At 46.3% G+C, this 22,500-nt stretch overlaps 1 protein-coding gene across 1 annotated transcript in view; it reads left to right on the top strand.

The window, feature by feature from the left end:
- The window catches only part of INTS4 (integrator complex subunit 4), a 124,031-nt gene that overhangs the window by 14,716 nt on the left and 86,815 nt on the right, over window positions 1-22,500 (top strand). The window contains exons 4-6 of the mRNA XM_082245964.1: window positions 6,286-6,392; window positions 13,743-13,928; window positions 18,995-19,045. Of these exons, the coding sequence (XP_082102090.1) occupies window positions 6,286-6,392; window positions 13,743-13,928; window positions 18,995-19,045 (344 nt within the window). The remainder of the gene's footprint in view (window positions 1-6,285; window positions 6,393-13,742; window positions 13,929-18,994; window positions 19,046-22,500) is intronic.

Below are 22,500 nucleotides of genomic sequence, written 5' to 3'. Positions count from 1 at the left end.
GACTGGAGTCTCTTGCCCGTCATACTTATTCTGTTACGGGTTCTATGCTTAAGGCTCTGTTTGCTTCTCTCATGGCGGCCCAGGCGATCGCAAGTTGGACGCAGATGCTTAGGCGCGTCCTAGTGGCCGATTCGGCCTCGGCGGCGACCCTGGATATGGTGGATCAGATCCACCAGGGTGTCATGTATCTGTGTGATGCGGACCTGGACCTGATTCCGTTGGCCGCGCGTGTGCACAGCGTGGCGGTGTTGTCTCGCCGCCTGGTTTGGTTGAAATGTTGGTCGGTGGACCAATCTTCACGTAAAACCTTAGCCAATCTGCCTTATGATGGGTCTCGCCTTTTTGGGGAGTCCCTGGATGTGTTGATTAAGGGGATTACCGGGGGTAAGAGCACTCTCTTGCCCCATTTCCCCAAGGCTAAGGGGGCTTCTGGGAAGAAGCATGCTCATTTTCGGCCCCCTCAGGGGTCCTTTCGTGCCTTTCGCCCGCACTACAAGGGCAAACCGTTCAAGGGCCAGGGCTCTCAGAAGAAACCCTGGTCTGGGAAACAGAAGTCCGGCCAATCCGGACCTGCGGCCCATAACAGTTCGGCCTGAAGGGGCGCCCTCACCCAGTTTTGGGGTGGGGGGACGCTTGCTCGGTTTTCTTCAGCCCTGGTTGGCCCGTGTGCGGGACAGATGGGTTCTGGAAATCGTTCGATCTGGTTACAAGATCGGGTTTCTCTCTCGGCCAGAGAGCAGATTTTTTCCCTCAAATCTACAACTGTCTCCAGAGCGCCTGCGGGATCTGCACCTGGCGGTGCGGGACCTGAGGGCTCAGGGAGTGGTGGTTCCGGTGCCTCATCGGGACAGATTTCGGGGGTTTTATTCCAATCTGTTCACCGTGCCCAGAAAGGAGGGCAAGGTTCGTCCTATTCTGGACTTGAAAGCTCTGAACCGCTCTGTGCGGGTTCGCAAGTTCCGCATGGAATCCCTGCGCTCGGTGGTGGCTGCCCTGGTTCCGGGGGAATTCATGGCCTCCATCGATTTTGAAGGATGCGTATCTTCACATCCCCATATTCGAGGGTCATCAGAGTTACCTTCGATTTGCCATTGCGGAGGATCACTACCAGTTCGTGGCGTTGCCCTTTGGGCTCGCCTCGGCTCCGCGGGTCTTCACCAAGGTGCTTGCACCGGTTCTGGCATTATTGAGAGCCCAGGGCATTTCTGTCCTGGGGTATCTGGACGACATTCTGATTCGGTCTGCGACCAGTCAGGGTCTGGAGAAGGACCCGTCTGTCACGATGCAAACTCTGCAGGAGTTCGGTTGGACGATAAATGTTCCAAAGTCGACACTGAGTCCGTCGGTTCGTCTTCCCTATCTGGGAATGATACTGGACTCGGTGCAGGCGAAGGTCTTCCTGCCGGAAGACAAACTCAGGACTCTTCAGGAGGAAGTCAGGTCCCTCAGGGACGTTCCGAACTCGTCTCTGCGGACGTGTATGAGATGTCTGGGATTGATGGTCTCGGCTTTCGAGGCGATTCCTTTCGCGCAGTTTCACACGCGGGGTCTCCAGGCGGAGATCTTGTCCAAGTGGGACGGGCGACCTCAATCTCTGGATCTTCAGATCTCGTTGAGTCATCGCACCAGGGAAAACCTTCTGTGGTGGCTCCAGTCCCCGTTGGTGTCCGGGGGCAAGTCGTTTCGTCCGATCTCGTGGACGATAATCACCACGGATGCCAGCCTGTCGGGCTGGGGTGGTGTTCTGGGCGTTCTGTCCGCCCAGGGGACCTGGTCGGAGGGGGAGTCTTCCCTCCCGATCAACATTCTGGAATTGCGTGCGATAAGGCTCTGTCTTCATCGCTGGACGGACCGGCTGCAGGGCTGCCCGGTTCGGGTGCAGACGGACAATGCCACGGCGGTGGCCTACATCAACCACCAAGGGGGCACCAGGAGTGCCCGAGCGGCTCGAGAAGTGGCCGACATTCTGTCTTGGGCCGAGACTCATGTCCCGGCGATAACGGCGGTTCACATTCCGGGAGTGGAGAACTGGCAGGCGGACTATCTGAGTCGCCAGACCCTGGATCAGGGGGAATGGTCTCTCCACCCGGCTGTCTTCCAGATGTTGTGCGCGAAGTGGGGTCTTCCAGATGTGGACCTGTTCGCGTCTCGCCTCAACTACAAGGTGAAGAGGTTCGTGGCAAGGACGCGCGACCCTCGGGCAGACGCGTCGGACGCGTTAGTGGCCCCGTGGCATCAGTACAGGCTGATGTACGCGTTTCCACCGATTCAGTTGCTGTCCCGGTTCCTTCGCAGGTTACACTCGGAACGCAGCACGGTGATTCTTGTGGCACCGGACTGGCCTCGCCGGTCCTGGTACGCAGACCTCGTGAATCTGGCGGTCGACGCCCCCTGGCGTCTGCCTCTTCGGGACGATCTACTGTCTCAAGGACCGATTTACCATCCTGCTTTACAGTCGCTGGCTTTGACGGCCTGGCTGTTGAGACCGAGGTCCTGAAGGAGAAGGGTCTCTCTCCGGAGGTCGTTCATACCTTGATCAACGCGAGGAAGTCTTCCTCGGGAAAGGTTTATTACCGTACTTGGAAGGCCTATTTTGCCTGGTGTGAGTCCAGGGGGTTTTCACCCCGCACGTACTCGGTTTCCCGTGTGCTGTCTTTCCTTCAGACGGGTGTCGATCAGCGTTTGGCGCTGGCTACGATAAAGGGTCAGGTGTCTGCGCTGGCCGTTCTGTTTCAACGTCCCGTGGCTTCCAACTCCTTGGTTGGCACTTTTATTCAGGGTGTGCGGCATCTGGTTCCTCCTAGGAGGGATCCTTTGCCCCCTTGGGACTTGAATCTAGTCCTGTCTGTGTTACAACGTGCTCCTTTTGAACAGATCAGGGAGATATCGTTGTCTATGTTGTCCAAAAAGGTCGCCTTTTTGGTGGCGATCACTTCGGCTCGCAGAGTGTCGGAACTGGCGGCTTTGTCCTGCAAGTCTCCGTACCTGGTTGTTCATTTGGATAAGGTGGTCTTGCGACCTAATCCTTCTTTTCTGCCGAAACGAGTTTCGGAATTCCATCTTAACGAGGATATTGTTTTGCCTTCGTTGTGCACGAAGCCTAAACATCCAAAGGAGGTGAGACTACATTCTCTGGATGTTGTTCGGGCGATTAGGGTTTACCTTAAATCGACTGAGTCTTTTCGAAAGACGGACTCCTTGTTTGTTCTTCCAGAGGGTCCTCGGAAGGGCATGGCGGCTTCCGCCTCTACCATTGCCAAATGGATCAGGCAGACCATTGAACAGGCCTATGCCTTGCAGGGGAAGGTTCCCCCTGTGCCTGTGAAGGCGCACTCTACTAGATCTCTGAGTACGTCTTGGGCCTGTCGTCATGGGGCTTCTGTGGCCCAGGTGTGTAAGGCGGCGACTTGGTCGACCGTACACACTTTCACAAAATTCTACAAAGTAGATGTTCAGGCATCGGCGGATGCTTCCTTTGGCCGCAAGGTTCTTAGTGCGGCTGTTCCCTAGGGTCCCTTGTTGGGGACTCCTGGCTGTTGGGATAAGTTTTGTATCCCCTGGTTTTTTGTCTTTTCCTGGGTTGTTGCTCCTGTTGAGCACTTATTTTTGCTGTTGCCCAGCTGGTTTCCTTCCTTTGGTAAGGTTCCTTTCTTTGATGTGGAGACTGCGTTGCCTTTCGGCGCGGATGCGTTTCCCACCCCTCATGTTTGCACTGCTTTGGGACGTCCCCATATGTGACGAATATGAAGAGGCGGCGACTGTCGGAGGACGTAAGAGAAAACGGAATTTTTGTAAAATCTTACCTGTAAAATTCCTTTCTCTGAGTCCTCCGACAGTCGCCGCCCCCGCCCCTCTTTTGGGGTTTGAATGTATACTCTACTGCTATTCCACTAAAACTGAGATATGGTTGCAGGAAGTAGGAGGGTATTGACTGAGGGGACCACCCCTTGAGGGTGGGATATGTTAAAGCTTTATTGTTAACATATTCTGTTGCCTAGCTACTCCTTCGGAGCAAAGTCTAATACCCCATATGTGACGAATATGAAGAGGCGGCGACTGTCGGAGGACTCAGAGAAAGGAATTTTACAGGTAAGATTTTACAAAAATTCCGTTTTTTTCCTAGAAAACTACTTAGAACCCCCAAACATTATATATATATTTTTAGCAAAGACTCTGGCGGTCATTGCAATATTTTTTTGTCACGCGGTATTTGCGCAGCGGTCTTTAAAACGCCATTTTTTTGGAAAAATTACAAAAAATTACATTTCACTGCATTTAAAAAATACTAAACAGTAAAGTTAGCCCATTTTTTTTGTATATTGTGAAAGATGATGTCACGCTGAGTAAATAGATACCCAACATGTTACGGTTTAAAATTGCGCCCCCCCCCCGTGGGATGGCGACAAACTACGGTCAATAGAAATCTCAATAGGCGACGCTTTAAATTTTTTTAATGGTTACCAGTTTAGAGTTAGAGTGTAGCTCTTTTTTTTTTTTTTTAATTATTGCCCACGCTCTGGCGATCGCGGCGATACCTCACATGTGTGGTTTGAACAGCGATTTCATTCGCGGCTCGACTTGCGCATACGTTGTTTTTTGTGCGCGAGGTGACGGGGACGGCTTTTTAACTTTATTACAGGTTTTTAAAAAAAAAAAAAAAAAAAATCTGATCACTTTTATTGCTGTCACAAGCAATGTAAACATCCCTTGTGACACCAATATGCAGTGACAGGTACTCTTTATGGAGGGATCGAGGGTCTAAAAGACCCCAAACCCCTCCACTACACTTCCCTGTATGTAAAACGCTGAAAAACTGCATTTTTGCATACAGCCGTTTTTCAAATTTGCCGCCTTTTGCAGCACACTAACCCGGACGTGACGTCATGGACGCCGCCTCCGGGTTACCTCATTGGAGACCCGATCGATGCCGTTTCCGGCATTCCTCGGGACTCCATCCAGCCGGCGGACGTGCCGGCTGGGTGCTTGGGGCTCCCAGTGGGAGGGGGGGGGGACGTCCCATCCCGCCCCCCCCTGGGTAACGATCGAGCGGCTCCCGAGCCGCATCGGTCGTTACCAATGGAAAGCTGACCGTCGGCTTCAAACCACGGTACTGGGATGGTGCCTCTAACTAGAGGCATCATCCCGGTATAACCCCGCAAAGTGTACCGACGTTCCGGTACGTTGATATGCGGTAAGTGGTTAACATCCGCTTCCGTCAATGTCCGTTTTTTGGAATGGATGATTGCCCTATTTTTCATCCGTCAAAAAAACGGATAAGACGAAAAACGGATGTAAACGGACAAACAGTCCATTTTTCATCCGTTTTTGCATTGGTAGTGGATGTAAAAAAAATGGATGCAAAAATGGATGAACAACGGATGCAAAAATGATATTATTATTATTATACAGGATTTATATAGCGCCAACAGTTTGCGCAGCGCTTAACAAAATGAGGGCAGACATTACAGTTACACTACAATTTGGAACAAAAGGAATCAGAGGGCCCTGCTCGTTAGAGCTTACAATCTAAAAGGGAGGGTCAATTGATATAAAAGGCAATAGCTGTGGGGGATGGGCTGATGGAGCAAGTGAAACAGTGTTATTAGTTAGTAGCCGGGTAGGCTTCTTTTAAAGAGAAGGGTTTTCAGGGATCGTCTAAAGATGGATAGATTAGGATACACAACGGATGCAAAAAGGATGAACAACGGATGCATTTTGATGTGACTGCCTTGATGAACTGAACAGACCGTCTGTGAGAAAGGGGCCTAAGGCTACGTTCACATGTGGGCGTAGCGGATCACGGGCAGAATAGCGGTGATTCCGGAATCATTGCAAAATGCGGGACGCCTGTGCGATGCCCGCGATTTGCAATGGCACCCCAAACGCTGTGCGATGTTGCCACGATTTCCACCTGCCGAATCGCGGTAACATCACGCAAACAGAATCGCGGGACGCATGACGCACAAAAGAAGCTCTTGTAGCGATTCTGTTTGCACGATGTTACCGCGATTCGGCAGGTGGAAATCGCGGCAACATCGCACAGCGTTTGGGGTGCCATTGCAAATCGCAGGCATCGCACAGGTGTCCTGCGATTTGCAATGATTCTGGATCGCGGTCAGAATCGCGGTGATTCTGCCCGTGATCCACTACGCCCACATGTGAACGTAGCCTTAGTGATTGGGATTTTGTATGGAGGAAATGTGTGATTTTTGTTTCTTCTTTACGTTGCACAAATAACGCAACACATAAAGGATGTTAATTGTTGCTGTTTGTGTTTCCTCCTAGAGTCCCACCAGGTTCTCGCGCAGCTTCTGGACACTGTGCTGGAAATTGGAATGAAGTTACAGGACAGCGTCCCTCTCCGGACCAGACTGGTAGATCTAGCCTACAAGGTATTGAGGAGGATTGAAGTGATCTGTGCACCCCGACAGTCAGTGCAGTAATTGGAATGTGTGTGTTGTGTTTTTTTGTTTTTTTTCCTTTTGAGGGGAGGACCTCCTGCATCATCCAGTTCTTTTTCCTACCTTTGTTGTCCTTGGCCCGCCTCCTTAACCACTTCTGAATCGGAAAGGATTTGCCCACTTAAAGCGGAGTTCCACCCAAAAGTGGAACTTCCGCTTTAGGGAGTCCTGACCCCCTGACATGCCACATTTGGCATGTTATTTTTTTATGGGCGGAGCGGGTACCGAGTTTTGAGAGGTACCCGCTCCCACCTCCGCTCGGAGCGCCGCGGCGCCCTGAACGGAAGTTCTCCTCTCCCCCTCCCTCCCTGCAATCTTCTGGGACACGTCAGAGGTCCCAGAAGATTGCCGGCCAATCATGGCGCGCAGCGCGACTCGCGCATGCGCAGTGGGTACCCGGCTGTGAAGCCACAAACTGTGACAGCCGGGTGCCCACAGCAGTGATGCCGGCGCCGAGGGAGAGGATCGAGGCTTCGGGCGGCCGCATCGCTGGACCGTTGGACAGGTGAGTAAATGGCTGGAACTCCGCTTTAATGACCAGGCCATATTTTGCGATTCGGCACTGCGTTACTTTAACGGACTATTGCGCGGTCGTGTGACCCCTGTACCCAAATAAAATTGACGTCCTTTTTTCCCCACAAATAGAGCTTTCTTTTGGTGATATTTAATCACCTCTGCGATTTTGCGCTATAAACAAAAAAAAAGTCTGAAAAAAAAAAAACAATATTTTTCTGCTATATAACATTCTCAAAAATAAATAAATAAAAAAATCTAAATTTTTTTTAACATTTTAGGCCAGTTTGTTTTTTGCTACATATTTTTGGTTAAAAAAAAAATCGCAATAAGCGTATTTTGATTGGTTTGTGCAAAAGTTATCACGTCTACTAACTACGGGAAAGATTTATGTGTTTTTTTTATTGTTGTGTTTTTTTTTTTTGCGGGACTGCGACATTGCGGCGGACAGATCGGACCCCTAACTGACATTTTTGACACTTTTGGGGGCACCAGTGACATTACTACAGTAATCAGTGCTAAAAATATACTGTATTTTCTGGCGTAGAAGACTACTTTTGAACCTCAAAAAAATCCCCCAAAAATGGGGGGTCGTCTTATAAGCCGAGTATAATACCTCCAAGGTAACCTAAGTATAAGTATTACTGGTAGATGAAAATTAGGGGGGTCGTCTTATACGCCGGAAAATACGGTACTAACTACGGGAAAGATTTGTCATTTTTATTTATTTTTTTTTTTTTTTACTAGTAATAACGGCGATCTGCATTTTTTTTATTTTGCGGGACTGCGACATTGCGGCGGACAGATCGGACCCCTGACTGACATTTTTGACACTTTTGGGGGGACCAGTGACATTACTACAGTAATCAGTGCTATACATATGCACTGTTACTGTAAAAATACACTGGCAGGGAAGGGGTAACATTATGGGTGATCAAGGGGTTAAATGTGAGCCTAGGGGAGTGATTCTAACTGTGGGGGGGGGCGTGGCTTGTGAAATGACCATAGAGACATGTGATCCTATATAGAAGGATCACAGGCGCTCTGTGATCATTTCAGGGAGAAGAACGGTCAGCTATGTTTACAACATCCGACCGTTCTTTTCTCTCAGCGGGGAACGGTTGCACGTGTCAGGCAGCAATCCGAGCTGCCTGCCCCGTGCATCGGCTTCCCCGCTGAAGAGCGGGGGCAGGAGCGGGGCGCTTGCCCCCTAGCTGTCTGCGCACAACCGATGTATACCTACGGCGGTTCGCGCAGGAGCGGCTGCTGCGGCGGGCGGTCGTTAAGAGGTTAATTCAATGTATTACAATGTAAATACATTACTTTTAATTGTGGAGGCTCAGCATCATGTAAGTGTTACCTGGGGTGGTCTGTATTCAAAAGAAGCCGGCCTAGGAATGACCATTGTGGAGATTTTCCTTCCCTGCCTGTCTGGGATTCACCGTAAGTTAGAGTAAATCGCTGTAAAGTGAAGGAAATCCAGACAGGTATCCCCATTAGAAAATGTACCCATTATGTATGTTCCAGTCACAAATCAAAATTTTGGATGCTTCCTCACTTTAACCGATTGCCGACCGCCGCAAGTACATATACTGCGGCGGTCAGCCCCTCACAGGCAGAGTGACGTATCGGTACATCACTAGCCTGTGAGGCTCTGATGCCTGCCGGTCACTTGGCGATCGTCGGGGGAGAGGGAGAAAGTCAGGCGGCTAATGTAAACAAGCCGTCTGTCATTCTCCCCGGTGTAGAAACACTGATCATACGGTTCTACTATGTAGGACCGTTGATCATTGTTCCTACAGCTCAAGCCACAGCCAATCAGTTAGAATCACGCCCCTAGGGACACACACAGCCCCTCCCTCTCAAATAAAGTTAACCCCTTCACTGCCAGTGTAATTTTACAGTAACAGTGCATATGTATAGCACTGATTACTGCAGTAATGTCACTGGTAACCCCAAAAGTGTCAAAAATGTCAGTCAGGGGTCCGATCTACAATTCGCAGTACCGCAAAAAAAATCGCAGATCGCTGCCATTACGCGTTAAAAAAAAAAAAAAACCAACAAAAATGACAAAAATCTTTCCCTTTGTTAGTAAACGCAATAACTTTTGCGCAAACCCAACAAAATACGCTTTTTGCGTTTTTTTACATATGTAGCATAAAACAAATTGGCCGAAAATGTTAAAAAATTTTGATTTTTACATTTTTTTGGGGGGGAATTTCATATAAAAAAAATGTGAAAAATATTGTTATTTTTGCAAAATTGACGCTCTTTTTTTGGTTTATAGCGCATGATCAAAAAATCGCACAGGTGATCAAATACCACCAAAAGAAAGCTCTGTTTGTGGGAAAAAAAAGGACGTCAAATTCGTTTAGGTACAGCGTCGCAGGACCGCGCAATTGCCCGTTAAAGTCACGCAGTGCCGAATCGCAAAATACCCCCTGGTCTTTCAGCAGCCAAATCCTCCGGGGCTTAAGTGGTTAATTTCTTATGCCAGTGGCCATCCAACAAAAAGTTCAGAGCGTGAATCTCCCCAGAAAAAAAAACGGCAAATCTAAACCTGACCGGGGGTTCCAACCCTTCCAAGCTCTTCGAAAAGGAAAAAAAAAAAAAATCTATTTTGGTTTAGATACATTTTAGAAACCCAACTTGAAGTGTTGATTGCCACTTTTAACAAGCTGCTAGTAGGCTTCAGCACTTCTTAACCACTTCATCTCCAGAAGGTTTTTTTTCCCCCTTAATGTCCAGGACCTCTTTTGCGATTCGGCACTGCGTTACTTTAATGAACAAATTGCGAGGTCGTGCGACGCTGTACCCAAATACAATTGGTGTCCTTTTTTTTTTTTTTTTTTCCCCACAAACAGAGCTTTCTTTTGGAGATATTTGATCACCTCTGCGGCTTTTAGATTTTGCGCTATAAACAAAAAAAGAGCGAAAATTCTGAAAAAACACCATATTTTTTACTTTCTGCTATACAACATTCCCAATAAAATTTTTTTAAAAAAATCAATTTTTTTTTTCATCAGTTTAGGCCACAGGGGTCAAACACAAGGTCCGCGGGCCAAATGCGGCCTCCCCCCCCCCCCCCCAGGCCATTTCATGTGGCCCTCGCACCTCTCCTGCAGCTGCTGCACCCCCTTTGTCTCTGGTCCCACCGTGTCTATGTAGTCGGCAGTAGAGAGGACAGAATTCCTTTGCCAGATCCTGCACTCCTCTGTGCAGCTGCAGAAAGTCTTGTCTTTGCCCACACTCCCCTTTCTCAGCAGTCCGCAGCAGAGAGGAGGGCAGAACTCCTCCCACAGATCCTGGACCTCTCTGTGCAGCCACAACACCACCTTGCCCTCTGCCCCCCCCCCTGGTCTCAGCATTCAGCAGACTCTGGAAGCTGGCTCCAGCCCTCCTTTGGTTCTCCTCCAGACCCTGCACTTCCCAGATCCACCTGCATCTTTTTCCTGGCAGCAGCACAAGGTAAGGGGGTGCAGTGTGATGTAAGGAAGGGTGGGTGACTTAACATCTCATGTAAGGGTGCATGGGATGCTCTTGACATTTAATCCTACAGATATAACCAACCCTTTGAGGGCAACCATAATGCTGATGAGGCCCGTGATGAAATTGAGTTTGACACCCCTGGTTTAGGCCAATTTGTATTCTGCTACATATTTTTGGTAAAAAAAAAAAAAAAAAAAAAATCCCAAAAAGCGTATTTTAATTGGTTTGCGCAAAAGTTATAGCGTTTACAAACTACGGGATAGATTTTTGTACTTTTAAATTTTTTTATTTTTTTTACTAGTAATGGCGGAGATCAGCGATTTGTAGCGGGACTGCGACATTGCGGCAGACAGATCGGACCCCTAACTGACATTTTTGACACTTTTGGGAGTATCAGTGACATTACTACAGTAATCAGTGCTAAAAAAATGCACTGTTACTGTAATAATGACACTGGCAGGGAAGGGGCAAACACTGGGAGTGATCAAAGGGGTTAATGTATGCCTAACAATGCTTACTGACTGTGGGGGGGGGGGAGGACTCTGGGACAGGCACACAGAGATGGGGAGGTTCAACTTAGTTGAAACTCCTGATCTCTCCCTGCCTGTGTGACAGAAGCCCCGCCTGCTTTGTTTACATAGGCAGGCGGGTCTTCTGTCAGTTTCTGTGATGATTGCAGGAGACCGGCGGCGATCGCCTCTGCCCCTCCCGCTGCCTGACTCCCGCTGTGTCTAATTACAGCGGGAGCGCGGTCTCGGCGGCGGGCGTGTGCCGCCAAGACTGCATGCAGATAATCACATAGATCTACATGATTATGCGCAGCCGAGCCGCCCTACCACAGGAAATCTGCTTGGGGCGGTCGGCAAGCGTTTTAAAACTTGTTGAAAGTCTGCTAGCAGCTTCCTTAAAGTGACAATCAGCACTCCCATTAGGATTTGTGTTCAACATTTACAAACTGGAGTTGAGTGGTATTTTAAAAGCTTCAACAAAGGTTGCTAAAAATCTCTGCACAGGCTTTGTTAAAGCTTGCTGCTCACACTGCTCTTATACAAGCTGAAGCCCGTGTGCAAACGAGCCTTAAAGTGTGTGCAAACCTTGAAATAAAGGCGATCCCTGCTCTAGGTCCAGGTTCTGTTTTTTGGTGCTGTTTCCCTTTTATTTTTTGGATTGCCACTTCCTGCGCTTAGGGTGGCAGCGCCACTATGAGTGGCTTTCTAAGTAGCGGCAGCAGCGTTGTTCCCAACCCCCCCAGGAATGGGACCTCCTGCTGGCCAGTATAAGCTGCTGTGTCCACCCACAGTGTTTGATTGACAGCAGCAGTAGCTGCCTATGAACAGCCCTGCTTAAGACGACGCACCCACGACTGAGAACATCATGCACAAAATAGAGGTGGGCAATAAAAGTGAAGCGCTCTCTCTGCATTTGAAACATGGAAACTATAAGCTTAACATTTTATTCTGTAGAAAAGAAAGGTCAGATCTTTCTTTATTTTAATACTGCACCTAGCATGTATACATTTTATAATCAAGAGTTTAGTTAAAATTCAGTATTTTTTTTTTTTTTTTTTAGCTGGATTTATTTTTATTTATTTCTTATTTTTTAGCTGAATTCATTTTTATTTATTTTTTAGCTGGATTTATTTTTATTTATTTATTTTTTAGCTGGATTTATTTTTATTTATTTATTTTTAGCTGGATTTATTTTTATTTATTTCTTATTTTTTAGCTTTATTTATTTTTTAGCTGGATTTATTTATATTTATTTTTTAGCTGGATTTATTTATTTTTTAGCTGGATTTATTTTTATTTATTTATTTATTTATTTATTTTTAGCTGGATTTATTTTTATTTATTTTTTAGCTGGATTTATTTTTATTTATTTTTTAGCTGGATTTATTTTTATTTATTTATTTTTTAGCTGGATTTATTTTTATTTATTTTTTAGCTGGATTTAATTTTATTTATTTATTTTTTAGCTGAATTAATTTTTATTTTTTAGCTGGATTTATTTTTATTTTTTAGCTGAATTAATTTTTATTTATTTTTTAGCTGGATTTATTTTTATTTTTTTTATCTGCCTTGAGGTAAGGTGTTCAGTCGCATTCTCTGTGACCATTTTATACATTTTTATAAGTGGACATGAACTCGGAAAGTGCAGATTTTCTGTTAAAGGGAACATCTAGAAGCGTTCGCTGTGCCTAAACTGTACCCTGAGAAATCTATTTTTATTTTTTGTCTGGAGTTTCTCAGAATAGCAGTGCGCTTTCTGGTATTTGAGGGGTGTCGGTTCACACTAGGGCGGCACGACTTCGGGCGAGTTATGCCGTCGCCCGTGCACCGCGACTTCGGCGCGACTTGCAACGAATTCACATAATGGAAGTCAATGCAAGTCGCTCCGATGTCGCCCCGTAGTAGTACAGGAACCTTTTTCTAAGTCGGAGCGACTTGAGTCGCTCTGATTAGAACGGTTCCAATTGCACAGCACGGTCCGCTACTTGTCAGGCGACCAAGTCGCCTGACAAGTCAGAACAGTGTGAACCGGCTCTTATACCTACAGCCTCATAGCTGGATATCTGCAGTGTGAGATCTAAGGCAGTCTATAAAGTGAGAATTTGTGATGTCACTACTGTGTTGCTCACTGTTCTCCTTGCTGGAGGTTTTGATATGAGGAAGCAAAGCCCCGCCTCTACCAAGACAGCCACCTTCACATAGGCACATTGGGGTTCATTTACTAAAACTGGAGAGTGCAAAATCTGGTGCAGCTCTGCATAGTAGCCAATCCGCTTCCAGTTTTTTTTTTTTTTTTTTTCTTTTGGCAAAGTTTCATTGAACAAGCTGATTGGCTACCATGCACAGCTGCACCAGATTTTGCACTCTCCAGTTTTAGTAAATCAACCCCATAGTGCAGAACAAGGCATGGTATGTTGGTAATGGGGAGATGATCAGCTGAAGGGAGACCCCAGGCATAGGTGACCAGGGCCGCTGATAGGGCAGTACAACCAGCCCTGTAGGTAACCAGTCCTTTGTCTTTGCCTGCATTTTTTGGGCACAGCTTACAGAGTTCAGTTCCCCTTTCGGATTCTCTTATGTGACCTGATATGTGATGTGGTCATTCTAAGCTTTGGAAAGGTTTATGGTATTTTACATTTGCTGAATTAAATATTGGGGTAAACAAGGTGTAATTGTGGGGATAATTCTGTGCTACATGACAGCCGTTATATTTGGTGTCCTACCACTATGCTTTTCCTTTCCAGTAACCATATATTGTCCTCCCATACAGTACCTGTCTGACACATCCCATGGAGTCAGAATCAAGTGCCTGCAGCTTTTGGGCTGTTTGGGGCCTGTGACTAAAGCTCCCCTAAAAGAGACCGAAAACGCACCAACAAAAGATGTGCAGAAGATAATAGGTGATTATTTCAATGATCAAGACCCCCGCGTCCGGACCGCTGCTATAAAAGCAATGGTGAGTGTTCTGTGTGTGTGTGTGTGTGTGTGTGTGTGTGTGTGTGTGTAAAAAAAAAAAAAAAAAATTATATATATATGGGATAGGCCGATTATTGGCAAGGCCAATATGTCGAGGGCCTATATGCACTTTCCCCGATATATCGGTCCTCGAACTGGCCGATATTGTCAATATTTTTGTGACCTAATTTTGACTTCTTAGGCCGCCTCCCTCGCCTTGGACAGCCTCGTCTGGAGTCGGGACTAGTCTCGCAGGAGTGTATCACAGACATACACCCACCCACAGCAGCCCGGTGCCAGCCAGCCACATCCACAGCCCCTGTGCCAGCCAGCCACATCCACAGCCCCTGTGCCAGCCAGCCACCCACCACAGGGTGCCAGCCAGCCAGCCACCCACAGGCCCTGTACCAGCCAGCCACCCACCACAGGGTGCCAGCCAGCCACAGGCCTTGTACCAGCCAGCCACAGGCCCTGTTACTTGGGAAATGGGGGTTGTTAAAATGTTGTTAAAAATGACCCTGTTGCTTAGTTCTTTATAGCTCATGAATCAGGAAGACTGGCAACTCGGATGCCCTTAAATAAAAGTACTTTATTTGTTACATGGGTTCACCTGTACCGGCTTTATGCTGATGTGTTTCGGCTGTGGAGCCTTCATCAAAGCATACATATTTGATCTAAAGGCAAAGAAAGGGCGCACTGACCTAGCGCATTATCCTCATTAATAGGCTTTATTCATGCAACATATAAAATGGCTACTCACAAACACAGGTGAAAAAAGATCATATCAAGCTCAGTTGCTCCAGTGTCAGGAGTAGTCCATAAGTTAGTCCATAATCCGATGAGATGAAGGCTGACGCGTTTCGAGGCTCAGCCTCTTCCTCAGAGCCCTGAGGAAGAGGCTGAGCCTCGAAAAGCGTCAGCCGTCATCTCATCAGATTATGGACTACTCCTGACACTGGAGCAACTGAGCTTGATATGATCTTTTTTTCAACGGTGTCTGTGAGTAGCCATTTTATATGTTGCATGAATAAATCCTATTAATGAGGATAATGCGCTAGGTCGGTGCGCCCTTTCTTTGTTTCTCTTTGCCTCTAGTATCGTTGGACTACCCCAGTCCATTTTGGGCAGCAAGACCTTAGCCATCTGAGACGCCAGTTGTGAGTCCCGTGGGCAGTGTGGTCGGGGAGCTTGGATTCTAAGCGCAGGAGAAGGGTGGTATCACCTTATTGTTTTGGAATATTTGATCTAAAAACTGATAATTTATAGCAAAACAAGCCCTCAGAAGAAGGGTGGGTATATTCTAATTAGAAACAATCAAGAAAATTAAGAACACATGGAGAAAAAAAAAAAAAGGGAAGAGACCCAACAGACATATGGGAGACATATCATGGACATTTAGAACATGTTTTCATATTATTCCAACTAATGTAGCAAAACAATAAGATTCATGTTAAAAAAAGATTTCTGTCCATCCTATCATTCAAGCCATATGGTTTTCTAGTATTGAGGGTATGAATCCACCAAAACTCACGTGTAAGCAAAATACAAGTATTGCCTCCTCTTGGGGGTTTTTTATTTCAGCACCAAGAAAAGAAAAAGTTTCAAGATTGCCACGGTGTATTTCTCGGGAAATGTTTGGACACATTTAAAATATTTTTGGTATTAATGTAGTAGGATCATTTGCATGTTCTGAGATTCGAACTCTCAGCGGGCGTATAGTACACCCAACATATTGCAAATCACAGGCACTTCATTGAATTACATAAACCACGACTTAGAGCTACAGGTAATATATTGTTTAATGGTATATGTTTTTTATTATAATGGTATATGGTTTTTATTGTATGTATGTATATGTATATATATATATATATATATATATATATATATATATATATATATATATATATATATATATATATATATATACAGTGGGTACGGAAAGTATTCAGACCCCCTCAAATTTTTCACTCTTTGTTATATTGCAGCCATTTGCTAAAATCATTTAGGTTCATTCTTCTTCCTCATGAATGTACACATAGCACCCCATACTGACAGAAAAACACAGAATTGTTGACATTGTTGCAGATTTATTAAAAAAGAAAAACTGAAATATCACATGGTCCTAAGTATTCAGACCCTTTGCTGTGACACTCATATATTTAACTCAGGTGCTTTCCATTTCTTCTGATCATCCTTGAGATGGTTCTACACCTTCATTTGAGTCCAGCTGTGTTTGATTATACTGATTGGACTTGATTAGGAAAGCCACACACCTGTCTATATAAGACCTTCCAGATCACAATGCATGTCAGAGCAAATGAGAATCATGAGGTCAAAGGAACTGCCTGAAGAGCTCAGAGACAGTATTGTGGCAAGGCACAGATCTGGCCAAGGTTACAAAAAGATTTCTGCTGCACTTAAGGTTCCTAAGAGCACAGTGGCCTCCATAATCCTCAAATGGAAGACGTTTGGGACGACCAGAACCCTTCCTAGAGCTGGTCGTCCGGCCAAACTGAGCTATCGGGGGAGAAGAGCCTTGGTGAGAGAGGTAAAGAAGAACCCAAAGATCACTGTGGCTGAGCTCCAGAGATGCAGTCAGGAGATGGGAGAAAGTTGTAGAAAGTCAACCATCACTGCAGCCCTCCACCAGTCGGGGCTTTATGGCAGAGTGGCCCGACGGAAGCCTCTCCTCAGTGTAAGACACATGAAAGCCCGCATGGAGTTTGCTAAAAAAACACCTGAAGGACTCCAAGATGGTGAGAAATAAGATTCTCTGGTCTGATGAGACCAAAATAGAACTTTTTGGCCTTAATTCTAAGCGTTATGTGTGGAGAAAACCAGGCACTGCTCATCACCTGTCCAATACAGTCCCAACAGTGAAGCATGGTGGTGGCAGCATCATGCTGTGGGGGTGTTTTTCAGCTGCAGGGACAGGACGACTGGTTACAATCGAGGGAAAGATGAATGCGGCCAAGTACAGGGATATCCTGGACAAAAACCTTCTCCAGAGTGCTCTGGACCTCAGACTGGGCCGAAGGTTTACCTTCCAACAAGACAATGACCCTAAGCACACAGCTAAAATAACGAAGGAGTGGCTTCACAACAACTCCGTGACTGTTCTTGAATGGCCCAGCCAGAGCCCTGACTTAAACCCAATTGAGCATCTCTGGAGAGACCTAAAAATGGCTGTCCACCAACTTTTACCATCCAACCTGACAGAACTGGAGAGGATCTGCAAGGAGGAATGGCAGAGGATCCCCAAATCCAGGTGTGAAAGACTTGTTGCATCTTTCCCAAAAAGACTCCTGGCTGTATTAGATCAAAAGGGGGCTTCTACTAAATACTGAGCAAAGGGTCTGAATACTTAGGACCATGTGATATTTCAGTTTTTCTTTTTTAATAAATCTGCAACAATGTCAACAATTCTGTGTTTTTCTGTCAGTATGGGGTGCTATGTGTACATTCATGAGGAAGAAGAATGAACTTAAATGATTTTAGCAAATGGCTGCAATATAACAAAGAGTGAAAAATTTAAGGGGGTCTGAATACTTTCCGTACCCACTGTGTATATATATATATATATATATATATATATATATATATATATATAATATATTTTATTTTTTATTACATGAATCTTATGGTTTTGCTACATTAGTTGGTCTGCTGTGTCTCTTCCTTTTTTTTTTTTCTCCATGTGTTTTTAATTTTCTTGATTGTTTCTAATTAGGATATACCCACCCCTCTTCTGAGGGCTAGTTTTGCTATAAATATCAGTTTTAGATCAAATATGTATGCTTTGATGAAAGCTCCACAGCTGAAACGTGTCAGCATATAGCCTGTACCTGTGTACCCATGTAACAAATAAAGTACTTTTATTTAAGAGCATCCGAGTTGCCAGCCTTCCTAATTCAAGAAATGTACCTATGGAAACTGAACGCCCTGGCTAGAGCACCGGATTACAGTTCATGGACTTCCACTTTAACAGTAGAGCTGAGGTGACAATTTGTTTTATTTATAGTAGGGATGCATCGAAATGAAAATTCTGGGCCGAAACCGAAAATGCAGGATGCTCTTGGCTGAAAACCGAAAACGACTTTTTTCCCCCAAAGTATTTTAAAATAGATAGAAGAGGGGCATACGCCAGAAACAGGCAGCGACGTACACCTGTAGCTGCCACCCTGTCATAGTATATGTACTGTGACTGGTTGGCAAGTGGTTAATTTAATTACCAATGGTATTAGTATTATGCAGCATGAGGGGGTTAATGTATTGCCACTACTTCCATGCCACAGGCAGGTAAACTCTCCGCTCCTCCTGTGTCCTTCCTTTCAAAAGTCCCGCCTCTGGCCGGCGGCCCGCCTTCCCGGTGATGTCACTACTAGGACTATGTGTATGAATGAACTAACACACTGGGTGGGCAGCGAGCGGCCACTAATAGCTATAACTAAGTGAGCCCTTCACTTCCCTGTCAGCGGAGATACCCGCCTGATAGGGAAGTGAAGGGCTCACTTAGTTATAGCTATTAGCGGCCGCTCGCCGCCCACCCAGTGTGTTAGTTCATTCATACACATAGACGTAGTAGTAACATCACCGGGAGGCGGGCCACCAGCTAGAGGCGGGACTTTTAAAACCTGCGCTGCGACCACGGCAGCCATTTATTTCGGCATCTTTAACCCATTTTCGGCCGAAATGGAATAGGCCCATTTTCGGCCAAAAATTTTGGTTGCCGAAATTCCGGTGCACCCCTACTTTATAGCTCAGGTTTGCGTTAAAGAGACCTTTGTTAGGTCTCCACAGGCCCATGTGTCCTACTTCCGCTCTCTTCCAGTGCTGCAGCCTCTATCGCAAGCTCCAGCATATCATAAATATGGGGCTGTCACATGCCTCTGTCCCCTACTGTGCACTGTAGTTCCATCCTCTGTCCCCTACATCAGTGCTGAGTCTTGTAGTAATGTAGGGGTTGGAAGAAGAAACCCCAGTGCACATCCAATATTTAAACTTTATTTATTCTTGTTTTGCTGTATGTCATTTGTTGATTTATGTGTTGTTGTCTTTGCTCAGTTACAGCTCCATGAGAGAGGCCTGAAGTTACAGCAAGGGACATATAGCCAGGTACAGTGCATTAAGTCCTAGTAACCATAATGCTGTCCTAGTAACCATAATGCTGTCCTAGTAACCATAATGCTGTCCTAGTAACAATAAGGCTCACCCTATGTGAGTGATTGTGAACCAATTATACATTTTCCTGAGAGAGATGGGTTTACACCCCACACTATACATTGAACCTTCACTTCTGTCTTGGAGCCAAGACCTGTAATTTATCAGATGGATATAGAAGCCTAGAGGCTCTTTTTCATTGCACTTTTGAATTGTGTAGACAATGCCTAGCTGTGAGGTGGCTGTGGGCTTGTTTGGGCTGAAACAGAGGTCCTATCTAGAGAGTGGCCCTAGCCTGGGGGTCACCTAATGTTGTATGGTTAAGTGAAATAGACTGTTCTGTTTTAAACAATAGCACCCCACTCTCCCCTGCCTAAGGTGCACAGGTATGGTGCTTTTCCACTGCATGGTACCGCATGGTACGGGTTAGAACGGTTCGGTATGGTTTGGTACAGTGGCGCTTTTCCACTACATGGTACGGCGTCTGTACGGCTCGCTTAACCACTTGCCAACTGCCGCACGACTATTTACGTCGGCGGACAGCCCCTCACAGGCAGAGCGACGTAGGGCTACGTCGCTAGCCTGTAAGGGTTTTGGGAGCGAGCGTTCGGTCACGGACCCCCCTGCGCGCGTGCCCGGTGGACCCGATGTCCGCCGGGCACTCGCGATCGTCCGTGAGAAAGGCAGGTGGCTAATATAAACAAAGCCGCCTGTCAGTTCTCCCTGTGTAAGAATGGAGATCAAACGGTTCTACTATGTAGGACCGTTGATCACTGTTCTTACACATCAAGACACAGCCAATCACAGTTAGAAACACGCCCCTAGGACACACACAGCCCCTCCCTCTCTAATACAGTTAACTCCTTCACTACCAGTGTATTTTTACAGTAACAGTGCATATGTATAGTACTGATTACTGTAGTAATGTCACTGGTAACCCCAAAAATGTCAGTCAAGGGTCCGATCTGTCCGCCGCAATGTCGCAGTCCCGCAAAAAAAATCGCAGATCGCCGCCATTACGCGTTAAAAAAAAAAAACAACAAAAATGACAGAAATCTTTCCCTTAGTAAACGCAATAACTTTTGCGCAAACCAATTAAAATACACTTTTTGCAAATTTTTATTTTTTTTTTACCAAACCTATGGTAAAAAAAATAATTGGCCTAAAATGTTAAAAAATTTTTGATTTTTACATTTTTTTTTGGGGAATTTCATATAAAAAAATGTGAAAAATATTATTTTTCAAAATTGTCGCTCTCTTTTTGTTTATAGCGCATGATCAAAAAATCGCACAGGTGATCAAATACCACCAAAAGAAAGCTCTGTTTGTGGGAAAAAAAGGATGCAAAATTAGTTTAGGTACAGCGTCGCACGACCACGCAATTGTCCGTTAAAATCATGCAGTGCCGATTCGCAAAATAGGCCCTGGTCAGGAAGGGGGTAAAATCTTCCGGGGCTTAAGTGGTTAAACAGTACCACCTCGGTTGGGGTTCCAAGCAGGGGGTACCGATACCATATCCCACAATCCTTTGCATGCAGCATTGATTGTTTGTCACTACTAGCCACTGATTGGTCTGAGAATCGTTGTAATCCCACCTACTTACTACTTAGTGGAAAAGCAAACCGAGCCGAGTAGAGCCTGTACAGTGCTGAAAGGTGCCGACTCGTACCACGCAGTGGAAAAGTAAACTGAGCCGAGCTGGGCCACGCAGTGCCGAGTGGAGCCGAGCCGGTACTTGCAGTGGAAAAGTGCCATTACTCTCATCACACAGCTATCTCCTCCTGCCGAGTTCACATCCTTCCATAAAAATCCCCTGTGCTCTTGCTGCACCTACACAGTAGATCCCTATAGGTTTCTATAGGACCTTCTTCCTAGCGTTCCATGTCTATGGGACAGGGCCCCCTTGAATTTTATGGAGATCTGTGTGGCCAGCACACAGAAAATTTTTACAGACAAATGTTATCATTGTGAGAGGCCGTGGCAGTGGGAAATGGGTATATATCTAAAGAGGGGAAGGATTGGGTTACTTTAGATTGTGGGTACAAAAAAGTTTAAGTAAACTTTAAGAAGTCAATGTATACTTAGTGGTCCTCATTAGGCAGGGGTGTCAAACTCAATTTAATTGTGGGCCACATCAGCATTATGGTTGCCCACCAAAGGGTCAGTTATATCTGTAAGAATTGAAGTCCAGAGCACCCCACGCCTCCTTACATCCTTACATGAGATGTCAAGAGCCCCCCACCATCATAAGCCAAGAGTCACCCACCCTTCCTTACATCACAATGCACCCCCTTACCTTGTGCTACTGCCAAGAAGAAGATGCGGGTGGATCTGTGAAGAAAGTGCAAGGTCTGGAGGAGGGCTGGAGTCGGCTTACAGAGTCTGCTGAATGCTGAGACCAGGGGAGGCAGAGAGAATGTAGTGTTGTGGCTGCAGAGAGAGGTGCAGGATCTGTAGGTGGAGTTCTGCCCTCCTCTCTGCTGCAGACTGCTGAGAAGGGGGGGTGGGTAAAGACGAGCCTTTCTGCAGCAGCACAGGGAAGCACAGGATCTGGCAAAGGAGTTCTGTCCTCTCTGCTGCCAACTACTGAGACAAAGTGGGGGCAGAGACAAGTGGGGTGCTGCAGCTGTAGGAAAGGTGTGAGGGCCACATGAAATTGCCTGGGGGGGGGGGTGCATTCGGCCCACGGGCCTTGTGTCATTAGGGATGAGCTTGTGTGTTTGGATCCTAGTTTGATCCCACGAGAAAGTTGTCACTGTACTTGGCTAATCATAAGCAATCAAGGCAGTTGGTGCCCTGAAGCCGCATGTATACATGCAAAACAAAAACCAAAGAAAATTCACCAGCCAGATTTTAACAGTTTGCGTTAAAATCAGGGGTTCAGTTAGCACACATTTGCAAATACATGCATAAGCTGCATCGGCCCTGACAAGGCACCAGAGTATTATTTGCCTAACTCTATAGATTTTTGGTAGCCTCCATAGTAGAAGCACATGCGTAATAATGGATAGGCAGAGGGCAGGTGAGCCTGGAAGGAGCCAACCCCTCCTTAAAGACCCAGGGGCGCACCCAGCATATAGCACAATGGCAGCAAAGGTGTCCAGTGCGCCCCCTCGCCTCACCTCAGTTGGGGACTGCAGAGAATACTGGGGTGCCGTGGAGTGGCTCTGCATCTTACACATGTATTTGCAAATGTGTGCAAACTAAAACCCTGTTTTTAACACAAACGGTTAGGCAGGTAATTGGATTGGTTGGTGGCTGGTGAGTTAAAATGGGAATTTTTTTTTTTTTTTACATGCGTCGCACTTCCATGAACCTCCTTGCTGTGAAGACCAGCTTTATAGGTGGGGCAGTGGCCTGTATACATGCCCCTTGTACACGTGCGGCTGTGGTCAAGGTAATGCCTTGGC

This window comes from Pelophylax lessonae (assembly GCF_965119305.1).
Source record: "Pelophylax lessonae genome assembly, chromosome: 2".
Classification (NCBI taxonomy): domain Eukaryota; kingdom Metazoa; phylum Chordata; class Amphibia; order Anura; family Ranidae; genus Pelophylax; species Pelophylax lessonae.
This window is presented reverse-complemented; position numbering and strand designations above follow the sequence as displayed.